Below are 18451 nucleotides of genomic sequence, written 5' to 3' on the forward strand. Positions count from 1 at the left end.
TGTGTCTTGTATACTTTCTTATCTTTTTGTTTTAACCTCTGCTCTGCCAGGGAGTGTGAGAGGATGGACTGTGCTGGCTCAAACTGTGGAAAACAGTGATAGATAAACACCAAAGACGAAACGTTTAGGGCTGGTTGACTTAAAAAAAAACAAAAAAACATCATGATCTCATAATGGAAAACCTCCAAAACTGTGAGTTCACAGATGTGTGACAGGAGTGGGATAGCAGCAGAGAAGCGAAACTAGTGCATGTCATTGATGTGATGAGAGAACGCTTTGAGGATGAGTGTCTTTTATCTGTGCCGAGCCGAGCTGACAACCAAGAACTTGGATAAAAAAGTACAGCGAGACAGCAGCCATCTCGAGCCTCATATAAAAACCATGAGTGCTGGAACCCAAATCTTACCAGTCTGCAGACCTATTTTTGTGATAAATGCTTTATCACAGCAGTTCTCTGGATGCCATAAAGGCAGAGCTTGCGATTGTAAGTGTGTGTGTGTAAATACACACCCTAAAAAATGTCATTTTCCTCAGCGACGGTTCTTCCATTTTACAAATGTTAAATCCGAACCGTATAAATGTACAACACAAAACATCTAAAACAACGGCTAAGGTTTGCACATGTCACAGCTTCACCCATTCAAACCAGACTCGGTTTGGTCTATATAAAGTGTTGAGTGGTGATCATAGGGAAATAAGTGTTTTCCTCTTCTAAACAACAGGCATTACCCAGATTAACAGTCTTTGTTGAAACATACTATTACCACATAAGTCCCTGTCGAGAAGGACCAGATGTCAGATAATAGGCTGTGCAGAGTGAGGTAGGTGTTGGCCCGGAGCCACTGAACAAGTAAGAACAGCTTCCTCCGTATAAACCCCTTCACTTTATGGACACCTTGTTGTCTGGGTGGGCAACCCCCTCTTTACACTGAGATGGTTCATGGTGAATATAGGTTATTCATACAGGATAAGTCGCGCTTATGTGTAACCACATAAGTCAAAAGACTGCATAATACGCAGACTATCCATTCAGCAGTTTACAGCTAGATCTCAGCTTTAAAGTGCAAATTCTGAGGCAGCCTACCTGGTCTTGGACATCTCCACATGTCCTTTCTATGTATCATTAACAGAGAGGACAAACACAACGTGTTGCACATGTTGCAGTCTGCAGACGAAACATTGCTTGTTATTGTGTACAAAGGACCAGCTAAGTCTGTCTCATTTCTCTCATTAAACACTGCTGGGGGTGTTTATTGGCTGAGCTGGCTGGCTGGCTGAGCTTCCCCTACAGTATGAGCAGCTTCAACATATAGACTGGATACTGGTGAAGGCAATATAGGTTATTATAGAATGATTTTATAATAAATAAGAAAAAATAGAATCAACTTTAAATGCAAAGAGGTGCAGATGAAATGCACCACAAGTTGCTGAACAAAACAAGGACAAATTACCTTTCCTAGACTTGAACCTTTGTTTTTCTGCCCAGGTTCATCACATCCGTGCCGCCTCTGCTGCTGCAGCGCTCCGCACGGCTCCTCGGTCCGGATCAGCCGACCGGTCTGCACGTCCCCAGTCGGTTCGACACAGCTTTGAGCGAGTGACTCTGGAAATAACTGCACCGATCAAAGCCGCTGCGCTCGGTCCAAATGCAGGAGACCGTCACAGTAGCGACACCCATGGGAGTACGCGGCGCAAGCTCGGTCTGCAGCAGGTAGCAGCGTCCGGACTGACAGCTGCTGCTCGGCCGCAGAATCTGCCAAGAGCCGGGGGTGTTCACGGCGTGTGTGCGTGGTTCAGTGAGAGCCAGTCAGTGCCAGTGCCACGCAGCGCTGCAACATGGAGCGCTGACCTGCCCATCGCAGGGTCAAGTCACTTTAAACTGTCAAATAGAGCACTTCCGGTGACGTTTTTCAAAATAAAATCCCCAGCAATTGCAGCATTTAGAACACCTGGTGTGAAGCAGTGAAACAAAACACAGAATACACTTCAAAAATGCACAAGAATACACCGAAAGGTTTCTCATTGTTTCTGCCCTATGTTGCTCACTGGTATATATTCGCTATTAATCAGTTTATGAGCAGCTGATGCAGCTGAAATCTCAGGCGAATTCACTGAGCCCATGCAGGAACAAACATACAGTGGGGGTGGACGGCTGGCCTTATGAATTATTTATGATGCAAGGAGGCACTAATACCTAAATCATTCATAATTATTCAAGAGAAACAAGGTCGATGCCAATCAATCTCAGTTCCTCTCCCCTGCAGCCCATGACATTTGACATTTGAAATGCTAGATGGAGAAGAGGTTGGCAAGTGTCATGCATGATCCTGACCTCCCCCTCAATCAGTCAATAAAATTACAAGCCCATCTATCAGCTGGAATTACTGTCATGGACTCTGTGTAAGGTAAAATTAACTATACACAGTGCTTGATAGTGGCAAGTTAAACGGCTTCAGCTGACCGAACCGGATTTGAGACCTCAGTGTTGCCTGTCTTAATTAAACTAATAGCCTACTGGTGGCTAAGGGTCATTTAAAGCAAAAATGTTTTTGAAAACAATTATAATTGTGCTTCTGGTGATTTAAACAACATTTTATTTACCACTGACTTGGGCCGATTGTTGAATGATAATGTGCTTTTCGGGCATTAGCTGTACTCTTGTTATTCTCTCACTGTGTGAGAATTTATTAATTTAAGACGCAGAACTCTTTATTGCAGCTGCTTCTACACAAGTCTACACAGAATAGCAAATGCTTCACATGGTACTGCTAGTTATATTGCCCCTATAACTGTGTATGTGACAAATAAATCTCTTGAATCTTGAATCTACACTTTTGTGACCTTTGTCCTCTTGTGTGAGGGTTGGTTGACGGATACAGCAGCAGCAAGAACAATCAACTTTGTCCTGACAAATTAACAACACCCTCGTATACATTGTTATCTAGGTGTCTGTTTATCTTCAGTGCTCACTTATCAGACTTTTCACTTATCATCCTGCTGGTGGGTGGAAGGTGTCCTCTGTTAGTGTATATCTAAAAACAGTGTGATGTTAAAAATGCAGTCGAGAAGAGTCTTTTGTTACCATATGCCACCGTCATAGTTCCTTGTTTCGAAGCGAACTACCTAAATATATCCTTCAGTTGGCAGACATAACAAACATGCCAAGGGATCTATTTGTACTTTTAAAGGTTCCCTCTTTGCAAATGGTAATGAGAAATACCTGAGGGAGACCCTGGAAACTGGCATTGCTGCAGAGTTCCTGACACTGTGTGCATGTGTGTGTCAGTGTGATGGATGAGGTGGTCACAGATAGCCAAGTGGTTAAGCCTCTATCCCACCTCTGGAAACACATATGCTTTCACTGGTATAGAGTCAAATCCTGCACAGTGCTTCCTCTGCCTCTGTCTGAATATAAATGAAAACAGTAAATGCGAGTGTGCGGCCCAGTCTCTTTTTAACGGACTGCAAGGGTAGGTGAGATTAATGGAGGCTAACACAAGATTGCAGGGAGATCAGAAGAGTCATGGGGAGTCAGAGAAATAAGACAGTGGCTCAATGAAGCCTGGCCCTGGATCTTCTGCTAATCTACTGGGGTTTTAGCTAGTCTGACGCAGCTATTGTACGTGTGATGGCAGTATGTAGCTTTTAAACCACATTCAGATGTCATGCCAATCGTGTGTGTGTGTGTGTGTGTGTGTGTGTGTGTGTGTGTGTGTGTGTGTGTGTGTGTGTGTGTGTGTGACACGAGGAGCAAGAAATCTAGACAGAAGTTCAGTATTTTGAAATGATATAAATGATAAATTATTCAGAGGCTACAACGTGTTTAAGCTACAGTTTTGGATCAGCTTGACACACGATTTGTAAATAATCTGTAGTTAAAATCATATTAATAGCCAATTTCCAAACAGCTTTTACATTCACTATTTACATTTACAATACTGCTCACATACAGTATGTAATATTTTTATATTTGCATGAATGTCTGCTCATAAATTAATAACTGTTCCATTATAATAAGTCTGCAGATGTAAATGTAAACAGTTCACAGGGGTGGCAAGTAACTAAGAACATTTATTCATGTACAGTCTTTAAGTGCAATACAGAGGGAATAATGTGCTTCTTTATGCAAATTGGAATTAAACAATAACAAGTGATGTATTATTACTGAATAGTATGAAATAAGTTTGTATCAGTTAATAAAGTTGTTAAAATAATAATATAATAAAATAAGGTTGTTAAAGCAGCTGAGAACCTTTAATAAGCTCCGTGGTGCCTGCTTTTACTCAGATGTGAGCACTTTTTCCATCACTTCTTACATCAACTATCTAAAATCACAGGATGTTCCAACTCTCATGTACAGTAGCAACAGTATGCATAGCAACAGTTGCTATGGAGAGAAAGGGCGCCTAATGAGCTGATTTGCTCATTTAATAAGTCAGACATATAAAAAGACAAAGCCCCCCGGGCTGTTCTCACACAATAACTACACTAAAACGATATGTGGGCCAAAGAAAAACAAAACTCGACAAAAGTCGCTGTTTGCTTTGTTGGAGCCCGTTAGGAAGTGGCAGGAAATCTCCATGGTAACACGTCATTTGGATCAAACTACAGCGGGATGTTTACAGAGGTGAACTTCACAATATCATGTTAGCTAACTGTCTTCATCTGTCTCAAAGAGTAAGTCAGACATGAATTGTCATGTCCTAATGCTATAGGCAACAGACTCATCCATATATCACCATATATTTAGTTCATAGCAAAACCAGAAATTATTTTGTCAAAAAACAAATTGTAACATTAGATAAATGTGCAGGTGAGGTTGAACATTAACATTACCTTTACTGGCTGCAGAGCTAACGCAAACTCACCTTGTCAAAACACCTGACAGAACATACAGGTGTTATACCTTACTATACTTTCCCAGGATTATTATTATCACACCTGATGATATCTGAGTCTGCAAACATGGTTCCACACTAGCTAGCCGTCATCTCTTATGCTGTGATTATGTCCTAGACTCTGTGAGTTTCATTATATTTAAGCTTGGTAACTCAAAACTGGAAGCAAGGGTTCAAAGGACACATCCTGACCATCAGGTATATTTTTTCTTCCTTGTCTTAAACTGTATGATTGCCTCTTTTGAATTAGTGTTTTGTCAGAGTCAGAATCAGGACAGAAAAGGGGGCAGAGACAGGTGAAACAAGGCATCCAACTTCTTTTTTGACACTTTCACAGTCCATGTTAGTTGCAAAGGAAATGTCAGAGGTGACACCACAGCAATAAGAACTTAAATCATCTGGAATTAGAAAGAACGTGTTACTATAGTTGCATAATAACAGCATCCAATACCGCTTCCAAGTATTACATCTTCCCTAGTCAGTATTTCACTGAAAAACATCTTTGCCTTCCACCAACAACTGTCCCCCTGCAGCTCTGGGGAAAGTGTTTCGTCTGAACCAGGGCACCCATGGAACAAAGGCTTGGTGTCCTGCCTTCGAGCTATCTCCAATAGAACCCAGCCTGCAGAGCTGGCAAAGACTTCAAAGATCCCCCACAGAGAAAAGGCAAGTCCCCCTGCATCCAGAAATAAGTTTTTAGAGTGCATTTTGCACTAGACGATTTTCTCACCAACTGTTTTTTAAATCCATTTGTTTTATTCTTATTTTGTTTCCTCTATACTATTTCATAATATTAACTGTTATTTGATACTGGCTGTGTTTTATTGCAAACCAGTAGATTAGATTTTGTTCTTAACACATCTTTTCTCTATCTTCTTTTTCCAAGGCAGTAATGCAACCTGCACAACAAGCACAGATCTGATCATGCCAGAGACAGTGTATTAAACAGATCCACCCATGAGAAAGCAAGCAAACAATCACAAAGCCAAGATATAGAGGAGGTTTTAGAGTCCAAGTGTCCCTCCACTGGTAGGATTCTGGATTGCTTACTGGGAGGTACCATTACTATGCCACATTTTCTCACATGTGATACGTTGTCCACTGACTCTGAAGAGCATCATGACGACTTATTCGCCTCCTGAGAGGACACATTTTTAGAGAGAGACTTGCTTACTGTTACAAAGACAGTTTCTCCATTGACCTCAGCCTCCTCTAGCTCCTCTCTCAGCACTCGCAGCCTGCAGGATGCCAGTTCACAGTCAAGTACGTCAGCGACTTTAGATGGAAAACCTGCTGGTAATGATAAATACTGTCTCACCTCTATCCTAGAGCAAACAAAAGAACCTCATGTGGCAGCAGCTTCTACTCCCAGCTTCAAGAGGGACATCGTGGCTCACACTTAACGGGCAGACCAACATCTCCCTAAGTTTCCAAGCAGCTGGCGAACATCACAGATAAGCCTGGCTTCTCCTTCTGGATGTAGCTTCTGTCAGAGAAAAACTACACGAGGAGGCTGTTCACAAAGGAACCAGTACCCCTGAAGACACACTGCGGTTTCCTAATGAGGACCGGCATCAGAAAACTTCTGGACAGCTAGATAATCTGAATGTGGATGATGTGTCTAGTGACAGTGAAGACGTAGAACACATTCATGAATGTGAAGTGGCCCAGGGAGGGGCTCATGCTGCACAAGACCTCCAGTCTCTAAAAGATAGCAACAAAGATCTTGTGTGCAGACCCAAAAAAAGGTGATCAAGAAAATGAGTTTTTGTTAGTCTGCAAGATTTTTAATCAGCAGAACCTAAATTAAATAATACATTGAATACTTTATGATAGCAATATGATACCCTGCATTCAAATCATTCTCAATATTAGACCTAATTAAAAGTAATTAAAGAAGGGGCCGATTCTGATGTCTACAGGTCATTTGAACTGTATCATCTCCTGCTGTCCATAGGTTAATGGATGAGTTTTCTAATGAAGAGTCTCAGTGTCAGATCTGCCACATTGGTGAAAATTCACCATCCAACCCTCCGCTAACACCCTTCATCTCTGCTCACCTTCTAGAAAAAGACCTCATTGAAAGATGTCGATCCCACAATGCATTCATTGTGCGAGTGATGGCCACCAGAACGGTTTACTTCTACCTGTCCTGCCTCCAGGGTAACTATGTGTTGATCCTACCTCTGTATCAGTCACTGTTAGGAGTAAAGTATTGGGTACATGGCCAATTCTAAAAGCAGAAAGGTCGTTGGCAGAAATTGGCAGAATCCTATTAAACATAATCCTAATGTTAGTTTGTGAAATGTAGATTTTTTTAATGATGAAAATAAAAATCTTTTGATATAAAGTAGGGTTATTAATTCATTTATTCATTATTCTCCTCAGGCTGTAATGTTTTTATTGCTTCCTGTACTGATAAGGATGAAACTTAGACTCAGAAGACCAGCAGCTACTGTGCATTCCAATAAACCACACTGTGTGCAATATAATAGAGTGGTTCAATGTGACACAGGAAATGTAAAGGGCTGTGAAAATATACAGTATATTAAATCTAAGTTAGTCATACATTATCAGTTTCTCCAGCTCAAAAATACATTTCATACAGTGACAGAGTGAGTGTTGTTTAGGTTCAAGTTGATGTTAAAGGGGAATTGGTGTTAACAATATGCATCAATGTCACATGTACAAAATCGCCGATGCTCCTTCTTGAGATTCCTGTGATGTGGCTCAGTTCATCCACTACCTGAGATGTATGAAAAGAAAGAGTAAAGCTACATATATGAAAACAGTTTGTATGGTTTGTATTTGTAAGATACCACATGAACATTAACATCGACTAAACCCAAGCACAGCAAATGAGTTGATATGTTTTCATATAGCATTAAAGTCACAGTTTGTGTAATTAAAAAAAACTGTGTTGATACTTTCACCTGTTCCCATTTTCTCACACAGACGATGAATGCGGCCACAGTGATGACACCAACACCAAGAAGCATGTAGTCTTCAGTTACTGTCACAAATCTCTCTCTGTTTTCAAATAAATTGTTAATACAGCATTAAAGCAGCGTTAATTAATATTCATATTAAAGGTTTAAATGATGCATTGTACAGTAAAGACCTGCTACTAGCAGGCAGACAAATCGAATAACTTGCAGGTGAAACACAATGGACCATTTAGCAAGAGCCAGATATTTTACCTGGGAGTTGGTGGAAACCAAAACAGGGCTAAATGAAGAATTAATATCACACGTACATTTCCCAGATGATCAGAAACTCAACTTTCAAATCAACTGTGAATCTGCTAGATGTGTAAATAGACATCTATTTGCCAACAGCTTTGTCACATCAATTTAAAAGCTGATGTCAGTGTTCGGTAGCAGCTTGTTTCTGCTATTCCCAAATTGTACAAAATCAGTTAAGGCAGGTTTAATACTTGAGCACACCAAAATACTGTAATTAGTCATAATTAGACAGCTCTTAGGTGAATTTGCCAAAGGGAGACGAGCCACATGAAACATAATGGCACAATAAAAAAAAAAAACATAACACCTACATGGTAACCACCATGTAGGTAATACCTCTGTTCTCTGGATGGGCTGACACACTGAGTGGTAGTCTTTAACAAGGCGTCGTAGATGGCAGCCTTCTGTAGGCTGACAAACCGGAGAACATGGCGGCACAGGTCACAGAGTTCCTCCACTGGGATGGATGGCTCATTATGTCCTACAAATCAGTGCAGCACATGTATAGATTAGTATAAATATCTCCCCAGAGCTCTTCCTATTGATACTGCCAAACTGATCTTCCATCCTAACACTTCAGCTAACTTGCTCTGAGTGTATATCTTACCAAGCACCTCCAGAAGTATTTCCACGTATGTGAGAGGATTTGGGGCATTTATTCTGAACTCAAGCCCTTTCAATATCATCAGCTCTGTTTCCAAGAGAGTCTGCTTGGAAACACGGTGGCCAACCGAATGCAGAAAGTGCACAGCAGTATTGTTGTCGATGATCTAAAAAGTGATTGAGGACGTTTTAAATTACTGATTATAGAAATATATATTTCTGAACTTATATTTCTAAATCTTAGAACTTACATTACTGTGCAGATACACTTTACTTGCAATCTGCACACAAGAGAAGATGATGAGGGGGAATTTCTCCTTCAGTTTGTCAAAAATAGCATCTTCATAACTTGTTGGCAGAACAGCAGCTGCACCTTGAGGTGTGGACGTGGTGAGCAAATCTGTAAGGTGCTTGACCATGAACCTGGGGGAGATATGTTTTCACATTAGGGCTGGGTGTGGCAGGGGAAGGCAAACATGCTGCTCCTTCTTACCTCTGAAGTAATTCAGCAGCATGGTATCCAGCTAGGGGATCAAGTCTCAGTTCTTGAGTCATCAAGAAGATGTGCTCTAAGTAACACCAGAGGAGGACACAGGTAGTAAAAGGAGAAATAAACAGAGTGGATATCTTCCACAAAATACATTTGTTGTGAGGAATCTGTAAGACAATCTCATGCATGCAGTAAAATTGAAGCAGTAAATGTGTTGGGGTATAATATGACACAGGGCAGGATCTTATGTTGTTCTATGAAATGGGATCAATAAAATGAAATCAGAGACATAATCCTCCAAGAATTATTGATCATTTTCAGTCTTTGCCTCAATAACAACTGAACATCCTATGAATATCTTGCATCATTAAGCTTGGATTATCTGGATGATGATGATTAACACAGTTTAGTACAGTCAAGAAAATAATAATGCAGTCATTGTGATTCTCTTTCTTTATACTTGTTTTGTGTGAAATAACAGCTAAGCTGTGCAAGTAAAACAAGTAAACCTGAAATTGAACCATGCTGGGTTTTCAACACCACCCACCAGCCAACACTGGCAGAAAACTGTATCGTGACAGGCTTCTAAAGACCAGACAGCTTGAAAGAAACTATTCATTTCTTTGTGTTTGAGACAGCTATAACTTCTACTGGAGGTATCCTTTAAGTACATTTTATTTCAGATGTTACATGAACTAAACGTTGACGTGGTGATGTTCATTAGAAATCATTAAAGCTTTCCATCTGCTCCTCTAGCAGAGGTTGCCTGAGGACATCTGGCAGCTGTGTGGCTGCTATCTTGAGGACTTTGTATTAAAATTTGGCCTCCATAATGACAGGGCTGACAATCCCAGGTATATGAAAGACTTCACAGTGATGACAGGGTACAGTGAGGCTTAGTGGGACACACAGAGATATTGTGCCGCTGTGTGTAGTTTAGGAAATCCCACCTGCTGACAAAATTATTAAAACTATTGTAGAACAAGAGTTACAGCATGGAAACACATGCAGTACTGTGAGTCTGCTGACGACAGCCTTCTTACTATACAGGTAAGGTGAATTAAAAGGTAGTCTTTATATAAACGTGGTATTAAAGTGATGCTGTTGAATGTTAAAGTTCAGTCCTGAACTGTTCCGTGTGTGCAATCATTAATAATGTTTCTGCAGAAATCTAAAAATATAAAATAATATTAACTTATGTACAGATTTAATGAGAGAAAGGTCAGAACCTGGTAAAGCTGATGCTGTTAAGTCAAAATAATACTTAGTTTTAATTATTAGATGATCATATAGTAAAAATGTAAAGGGAAAGTCTTCAGTATTGATCTAGCTACTAACTCTTACACCTGAATGAAATACGACCTAATTAAACTTTAAATCACCAAATTAAACTATGACTAAAATCAAACTGCTAATTTCAAGGTTTACCTGCATAAAATTCAGAGAAAGTTATATATTTTATAGTATCTCATTAATACAGTAAGTAATTACTTCGGTTTAAGGTTAAGAATAAATCCAAAATAAAGGCTAATAATGTGAAATAGTCTATGTTCAGAATTACTGTTAATGTAAATAAACAAGCAGCTAGTTAAAGCTAAAACTCATCAGCTGCTAGCTAACGGTATGTTACTTACCCATCAGTCTTTTATCTCTGAAGGTTCCGCTGCACTTTGACAAACAGTTGATTTTATCTTTGTTTCTTTTGTTAAGGTTAATAAGAAAATCTGTGAGTAAATCAAAAGAAGCTTCCTGAAACTTAAAACTTCGGTTTGGAGACAAAAGTAATCTCTTCGCCATTTGTCGACTGACGGTTTCCCTCTGAAACAACAAACGTTCACTACATTTAAGACAAACTATCAAGTCTATACTTAGGGGTTTGTTGTCATTTGTCAACAGTAGATTTAAAATCAATTTTTAAACTAATTAATTCGTGTTTTAAAGCTTATTTTTTCCAAAAGATGGCGCTATTTCCGCAGTTTAACCTAGACCACCTGAGACCGTTTCCAATAGGAACCAAAGCTACCGTGGGGACTCATTTCAATGTTGCACAGTTTTGTTTCATTCGTACGCCCCTTAGTGGTGCGCACACTGCCCGGCGCAGATCTCAAAGCACACTGACGGGCCACTCAAAGCGCAGCTGAACGGTGCAGATTGTTTGGATATCGCTTGTGTGTAACCCTGTTGTGAAACAGCTAGCTACACGCCTCACTGACAGCAGACATGGCCGACAAGACACCGAAGGAATCACCGGCTCCCTTTGCAACCAGGATAGACCCAGCTAAAGAGGGTCTTTCCAAAGAACAGATGAATTTCATCAGGCAGGTAGAGCTGGAACAGTGGAAGAAGAAAACACAGAAGTTGCGGGGACGAAATGTTGTGACAGGACTCGTCATCGGAGCGCTCGTAGCTGGAATCTGTATCCTTGGCTAACACACAAGGTGAACTATGTAACGTTAGCTTAGCACGCTGATGTTACTGCACTGGGCTCACGTTTGAGTTTAATAACAGTGTTTATTTTAGTACAGCACAACTACATGGATTGGATTTTAGATTTAATTGGCAGTAACGTTAAATCGTGTGTGTGGCCGACACATTAAGCTAATAATGTCATTTATTGGATGCTAGCATGAGAGCTAGCTATGACACAAGGTTCCAGGCAGATGTTCAGTAGTTTTAACATTACTTCCCCTGATAATGTTTAGTTTTTGAAATGATATCCATCTATTTTCTGTAATTTTAGGAAGGCACATTTGACTGAGAAAAAACATTTTGTACATTTGTACAACACAGTCTATTAGAGGTGCGTTCACTTACTAAATAATAGTTCTGTGAAACTGAGTTTTGACTCAGTAGCTCTATCTTATCCATATTACCTGAATATTTTTCGTCTTATCAATCATAACCTTTTATTTACTTTTTCTTATCTTGGTAGAAAAAGAAGAAGACTTTGTTAGTTTAAGCTGGATGTATCTAATATATTAGCAACTGAGTCTATAAGTCTCCAAAAAGGAATTCAGTACTTTAATAAATACAGATGCTATTAAGGCATTAAAACAGACAAATCTTGTTTTCTCACCCTCTGATCATACAATCAACCATGACACAAACACCATGCTGACCCACGTGTGATGTGTGTTATCGTATGCTTCCTTCTTCCATTTACTTGCCTTGACCATTTGCTCCCCTGTTAGACGGATACACATTTTACTCAGTGTCCCAGGAGCGGATCATGGATGAAATCGATGACGAAGCCAAGCATGCAAGAATACACGGACCGAGGACTGGTGCCAACTGAGGAGCATGTTGGACTGTGTCTTTCCTTCACTTACACTGATACCACAGGCTCTTTTTTCTGTGTTGAGACAGTGCTGGACTTTGTTTTATCCTGAATGTTAAAGGTAACTGAGGGGTTCTGTTCCTGCTGACTTAAAACTGGATACATGTATTCATTTAGATTAAACTGTCAGTAGAAAGAACTAATTTCCTGACCTCAACAAGACCTAACATGCTCCCCAAAGAGTGATTACAAGCTTTACCTGACAAGTTTCCAGCCCAGATCATGACTACAGTAAGAGGGGAAGCATCTTAATATCAGTCAGCAAATGATGTTATTTACAGTGACCTTTAACAGAGAATGTCAGTGATGACCTTGAAACAACACACAGTTCAACCTGTTGAAACATTATGTTTATAACGTGATGATTTGTAAAATAAAATGTAATGTATTCGATTTTTAATACCTCTAATGTCTTTGTGTAACCATTAACGCACTGGGTGAAACAGAAAACATGGCAAAAGAGCTGTTTTATTTACAACTGCATTTATTTGTCAAAATTTAATATATGGAGTCTGAGCTAGCCACTGGATCTTAAGTAAAAATATAAAATAAGACATTGTAAGGGAAAGGCACAGATTCAGCATGGCAGGACAGCAGCTTCAGAAAGCAATACAATTATATATTTACATTCAAAATTTAGAATATATTATGAATCTTACAGGAGTTCAACTGTCAGGAAATTCAGTGTGCGTGGTGAAAGTTTTTATAAGGCAACAGCTACAGATTCACAGCTTGGACTGATTATTTTTCTATCCTACAATATAATTTTTATTGATGTAGGAGGTTTAATAATGAGTGTGATCCAATATTAAATATTGTGATCAAACAAACTGGAAAATATTCTGTATCTCCCTTTTTGTAAAAATATTAGGAAACATTGGCTCCTCCTCGAGTAAAACACAGTTTTATCCACAAAATGTGTTGATTGGATGCTTGAGAACTAAAGTGCACGAGGTGCTTGATCTGTGGAACAAGCAACAAATATGATTTTTGCTTGAGCAAGAAAAAAGATTTCTGAAATATTTTGTTTTCTTAACTTGTAAACATGATCTACAACAACACTTTACTATATACACATATACAATAGACAGAGAAGGCAGTAGTCTATTTTTCACATCTAATTATTATGAAGAAGTAATTTTTTCCATATTACTGTTATTGTTTTTGAACACTGTCATTGCACTAATGTCTTTCTCACATCAACTAAATCTCTTCCCATTTCATAGTATGAAAACAGAATACCTTCTACTGAAGCTATATGCAAACATCTATTATATGTAATCTTTCTCTCTGAAGCATTAACATCGTCATATGTAGGTGTAGAATGTGAAAAATGATGTCAGGCCTGCAGTCAAACGTCTCTAGGCTAAGTCTACAGAGTGTACATAATCCTACCAGGTGTCAAAATCCCAAAAGAACTAAAAATGTACTACAACAACATGTTTTCACAATACATATTTGAATTGAATCAATCTGTACAATGCATCTAGACTGCTCTCCTCAGCCTCCGGAAGGCAATAATCAAAGCTCTACTAAATGAGAGTGTCTGCACTGTGCAGTCAGCAGGTGCTGAGATATCATTAATAAACTACAGCAAATAAGCTGTGAGATTATATGAAATGTCTGTCACAGTTGTCTATGTGTGAGTTTAAGTGTTAGAGCCTCACCGTGGTTCACATTCCTGTGCTCACATTGGTTAACGGCAGTGAATCAGACAAGCAGGAGAACAGCAACTATCATCATCCTGGTCAGAGTCATAGAAAGTGCAGCTGCGACTCAAAAGGCCACAACTCTGCATCACTTGATTGCGTTACTGCAAAAAGCTTGCTCACAAAAAAAAAAAAAAACAGTTAAAACAAATGGACATTTTGCAGAGTGCTGTGGCAGCCTAGACTGAAGCTGGTTAATCTCAACCGTTGGGTCCGACAGTTTATTTACAGGAGAGCAACAATGAACTTATCATTTTTTTATAGGAAGAAGAACGTTTTTCTGTTTTTCTTTGTGCTTCCGCTGCAAAGAATCCACCAAATGTAAGAGGACTGAAAACTGGACGTCATAGTTCCTGTGGAAATCCAACTGTGCTGATGACAGTTTCTATACATTTGAGGTAAATGACCACCGGCAGAAGCAGTTTGTTGATCGGCGTGCCAGCATTAAAGCATGAAGGTGATCCTCCTTCAGGGTGGGTTTGACTACTGCAGTCACACTTCAGATGAGGTAGTCCAGATATACAGCGGGAGTTTTTTACTAGAAGAAATAATATGAAAAGACACATTACGTCAGAACAAAACGGTGTTTGTTATATTTTAAAAGGAGGAAAATAGCAATGCAAGGTTTGTTTATGCAATTAATACTCACTATTCTATTAATGTCATTGACAAAGGTGACCCCTTTGCTTGGTTTATCCTGCGAGCCACTGCTGCTACCTCCCAGGGAGTTTCTCCTAATGATACCTAGGGAACAAACATAGCTTTACTAAACACATCACAACATACTGTAAGTAATGATTCTGTCACTGGAAAGAGAAGTGTTTATTCTTCCCACCTTGGAGTGGTAACATGTCCAAGCGCTGCAGGCTGTTCCTGCGGGATGAGGGGAAACCGCCTCCTTTGGACAGACGGCGCTGTCGACTGGACAGCATAGCAGCAGGAGAGACGATCCCTGGAGGGGGAACCTTCCCCATCCTTTCATACAGTTCCTCAATCTCTCTCTTCTGGGCAGCCTGTAGGGCCTGTACCTCTGTAAGATGTCTAATTAGGGAGGAAAATAACAAATAAGAGCATTTTAAGGCTCAATTTTGTTACCAGTACCTAAGATATGTCTTCAAATAGCAGACTTAGAGTGATTTTTACTGCTTTGTGCATCTTCTGTGGTGTCACTTACTTCTCTCTGAGATCCTGAAGCTCTTCCAGGATTTCCTCATTGTCACTGTCTGAGTCATCGCTGCTTAGGTATGGAGCATTGCGGCTGTAACTCATCATCCACAAATGGTGAAGGGCATTGGTGTACTGCGGGCTGCCTGCCGATCCGTCCCACAGCCTCCCTTCCATCTCAGTAGCCGTCACTGAGAGTCCACTGTCTGCAGATGTTCCCATCAGGCTGAGGCTGTATGCCCTCCTCCGGTTCCTCTTTCTCGCCCTCTGTCGTTCCCCAACAACCTCTTCCTCTTCGTCTTCATCCTCTTCTTCTCGCTCTTGCTGCTCCTCCTTGCTCCTAGCCCAACCCGGCTGCCTCTCAACCTCCCGAGGGACCCCTGCTGACCCACTGTGAGAATGTGGATGAGGAGGGGACATTGTAAGAGAGGTGCCCAGGCTTGTCTCAGACCCCCCTTGCTCCTCTGTGCTGCTTTCTGATGGGGCGCTGCCACTGTGTGCAAGCTGTGGGGCAGCAGGTAAAATACCCACTGGCACGTCAGGCTCAGGGATTTCCATGCTGGGTGTTACTTGGAATCGTCCAACAGTCACTGGTGCAGACCGAACTTCTGTAATATCGAGTAAGAAAGTTCGTGTTAATCAGTGTAAATCGTCTGCACATCACATGCAGGCATTTCAAAAAAACAATTCCACCTTCACCAGTTCCCTCCAGGATAAAAACATAAGGTTTGCCATTTCCTTCTACTTACTTGCTACACATGAACAGGAAGATGTAACATCTGGCCAGAGAATTTATGTGAGTGGTAGCCAATCATTAACTAAGCAGCAGTGGTTGTTCTCCAATCTGACCAGAGCTCACTGATCACTAGAACAGAGCCCCATTCTTTCCTGACTGTCCTGAATTGATTAAAATCTAATAATGAGTTTCTTGGCAACTGTCTCTCTTTGTGTCCTAAAACAGTCATCTCCCATTGTAGGTGGATATCCTCTTAAGTGGCTTCATTCATGGCAGTGATGATATAAACCTGTGTTCGCTCACATCAGCAGAAAAGTTTTAGGTTTAAAGTCCTGCAGTGCCTCCGTTTGCCCACTAAGTGTCCTTACAGTAAACACAGGAAGTGTTAGGGTCTGTTCCCACTCAAACAGAGGAACTCTGTTGAATGTGAGTTTCTGAGGGAGTTATAAATACTGACAGGTGTGGATGTGGGAGGCGAGGCCTGTAATGAGCATGGCTGCCTGGTGATTGGTCTCTACCAGTGGGCAGGGGCCACAATCACACTTAAGTTTGTGTTCATATTGAATGGAACATTACACCCAGACTCGTGGTTACGCAACGGCTCCAGAGGCTCCGCTAACAGGTGATAATGGCAGCAAGGATACGATAGAGAAACAGAGAGAGGCAACAAAAAACAGCTCAGAACAGAGACATGTAGGAAAAAACGTGTCGGTGCGAGCATGTGTGAGAGCTCCATGCGGTGATTATATTCCACAGATGGAACAGAAACAGTTTTAGGAACATGAGGACTTGCGCAGATTTACTTACCAGATTCAGAGGAAGAGGATTTCAGTTTTGGGATACTGGCAGTCATCTCAGGAACAGCAGGGTGCAACTGAGTGCTGAAGGATGATAACTGGATAGGAAGAATAAATATTATTAGCCTTAGTGCTTCAGTAGATTGGATCAGCAGACCCGCTTGATCCCTAATAAGTACAGTTTCTTTATTAGTGTTGTTTAAAAGTTCAGTGTTTCAGCTATCAGTCAGGTTTTAGTGTAAGAAATTATGTGATTACATAAAAGATTAATTTAAAGGAATATACTGACTTGACTTGAGATACGAGTAATTACAACTCACTGTGTTTTCTGGGCTCTCTGGGGGTGAGGGAGAAAGATCTGATGAAGAGTTTGAACTGGAGATTTCTGATTTGGGCTTAATGTGGGCTGGAATCTGTGCTGAGTAAGGGGCACCATGATTGTAGATACTGGCCGGCTGGGTCTGGCTGGGGCGACTGGAGGGTACAGGTTGTTGCGGAGGTGCCACATGAGCCAGTGGAGAGGTGGAGGGTATGGAAGGTGGAGAGACAGGATGGAGCCAGCTTGGATGGCTGCTCTGAGGAAAACCAGCCCTGTTCATCTGAGGTGTGTTCTCAGGACTGTGGAACATGTTGTTCTGTGCTGGGATGCCTGCTGTGACAAATGGGACCTCTACTGGTGGGGCCTGGTAATGCTGTGGGTAGACAGAGTGGTAACCTGCCTGTGGGACCACGTGAGCGGGTAACTGGGGGTGGAAGCCGGGAAAAGAGGGCATCCCCTGGGAAGGCAGGCTCGCAGGAGGGATGAATGACTGGGCCATGCTCATGGCCATGGAGATGACATTAGCCAAGGAAAACAGGGGCTGCGTGTGTGGGGGCCACATGTTGGGATGCTGCGGGGCAGGTGGGGATAGGGTGATGCTCTCATTGCTGCCAGGACTTGGGGTCTCATTCTGAGGGCTTGGAGAACCGGGGGCTGGGGAGGGAACAGAAGGGAAGGTGGGGTTACTGGCTACACGAGTGAGGGGAGGATGGATCCCTGCTGGCTTGTGAGGACTTGGAGAGCCTGGGTATGGGAATGGGAAGTGAGTGTGGCCCATGAAGGGCACGTGGTAGTGCTGGTGGTGGGGCAGGAGAGATGCAGGGTGGTGATGGTGCTGATGATGGAGGGGAGAGGCTGGAAGACAAAGAGATTACAACAAATTTAATTTGTGGTTTAACAACTACAATGTTTCTTAATGTCCCGTTTAATTAGTCAAACCCTTAGAGAAAGAGACAAGCTAGTCTTTTTCTTTCTTAAAGAAAGACATACGCCCTGTAAGCCTCGGCATCTTTGCCATACGTCCAAATAGAGAGTTTCTGTGGTGAACAAAGGCGTTTTGTTAGAAGCACCGTCTGACTATAATTGCATTTGTAAGTTGGAGCTGTTGGCAATGAGGGATTCAGCATCAATGGAGTGAGTGAGGCATTTAAAT

The 18451-nt window shown here is 41.2% G+C and overlaps 4 protein-coding genes across 6 annotated transcripts in view; 1 reads left to right on the top strand and 3 right to left on the bottom strand.

Moving 5' to 3' along the window:
• tanc2b (tetratricopeptide repeat, ankyrin repeat and coiled-coil containing 2b) overlaps positions 1-1814 on the bottom strand; it is a 117127-nt gene extending 115313 nt beyond the window's left edge. For both annotated transcript variants that reach the window (XM_026351722.1, XM_026351723.1), the window contains exon 1: positions 1452-1814. The gene's annotated coding sequence lies outside the window, so the exon portion shown is untranslated. The remainder of the gene's footprint in view (positions 1-1451) is intronic.
• Positions 1815-7261: 5447 nt separating this feature from the next.
• Positions 7262-11413, bottom strand: cntd1 (cyclin N-terminal domain containing 1). Its single transcript, XM_026350663.1, has 7 exons — positions 10871-11413; positions 9240-9315; positions 8998-9169; positions 8751-8913; positions 8480-8624; positions 7832-7928; positions 7262-7644 (listed from the first exon to the last, which is right to left on the bottom strand). Exons 1-7 carry the CDS (start codon positions 11031-11033, stop codon positions 7531-7533), a joined length of 930 nt encoding a protein of 309 aa, XP_026206448.1. The 5' UTR covers positions 11034-11413; the 3' UTR covers positions 7262-7530.
• Positions 11398-12973, top strand: LOC113155920 (cytochrome c oxidase assembly factor 3 homolog, mitochondrial). The gene is made up of 2 exons (XM_026350665.1): positions 11398-11652; positions 12428-12973. Exons 1-2 carry the CDS (start codon positions 11457-11459, stop codon positions 12529-12531), a joined length of 300 nt encoding a protein of 99 aa, XP_026206450.1. The 5' UTR covers positions 11398-11456; the 3' UTR covers positions 12532-12973.
• Positions 12974-13021: 48 nt separating this feature from the next.
• wnk4a (WNK lysine deficient protein kinase 4a) overlaps positions 13022-18451 on the bottom strand; it is a 32887-nt gene continuing 27457 nt past the window's right edge. For both annotated transcript variants that reach the window (XM_026350661.1, XM_026350660.1), the window contains 6 exons: positions 17300-18153; positions 16990-17077; positions 15457-16054; positions 15118-15323; positions 14932-15026; positions 13022-14820 (listed from right to left, as the gene is read on the bottom strand). In XM_026350661.1, the coding sequence (XP_026206446.1) occupies positions 14818-14820; positions 14932-15026; positions 15118-15323; positions 15457-16054; positions 16990-17077; positions 17300-18153 (1844 nt within the window). In that variant the 3' untranslated portion in view covers positions 13022-14817. The remainder of the gene's footprint in view (positions 14821-14931; positions 15027-15117; positions 15324-15456; positions 16055-16989; positions 17078-17299; positions 18154-18451) is intronic.

This window comes from Anabas testudineus, chromosome 19, assembly GCF_900324465.2.
Source record: "Anabas testudineus chromosome 19, fAnaTes1.2, whole genome shotgun sequence".
In the NCBI taxonomy this organism is placed as follows: domain Eukaryota; kingdom Metazoa; phylum Chordata; class Actinopteri; order Anabantiformes; family Anabantidae; genus Anabas; species Anabas testudineus.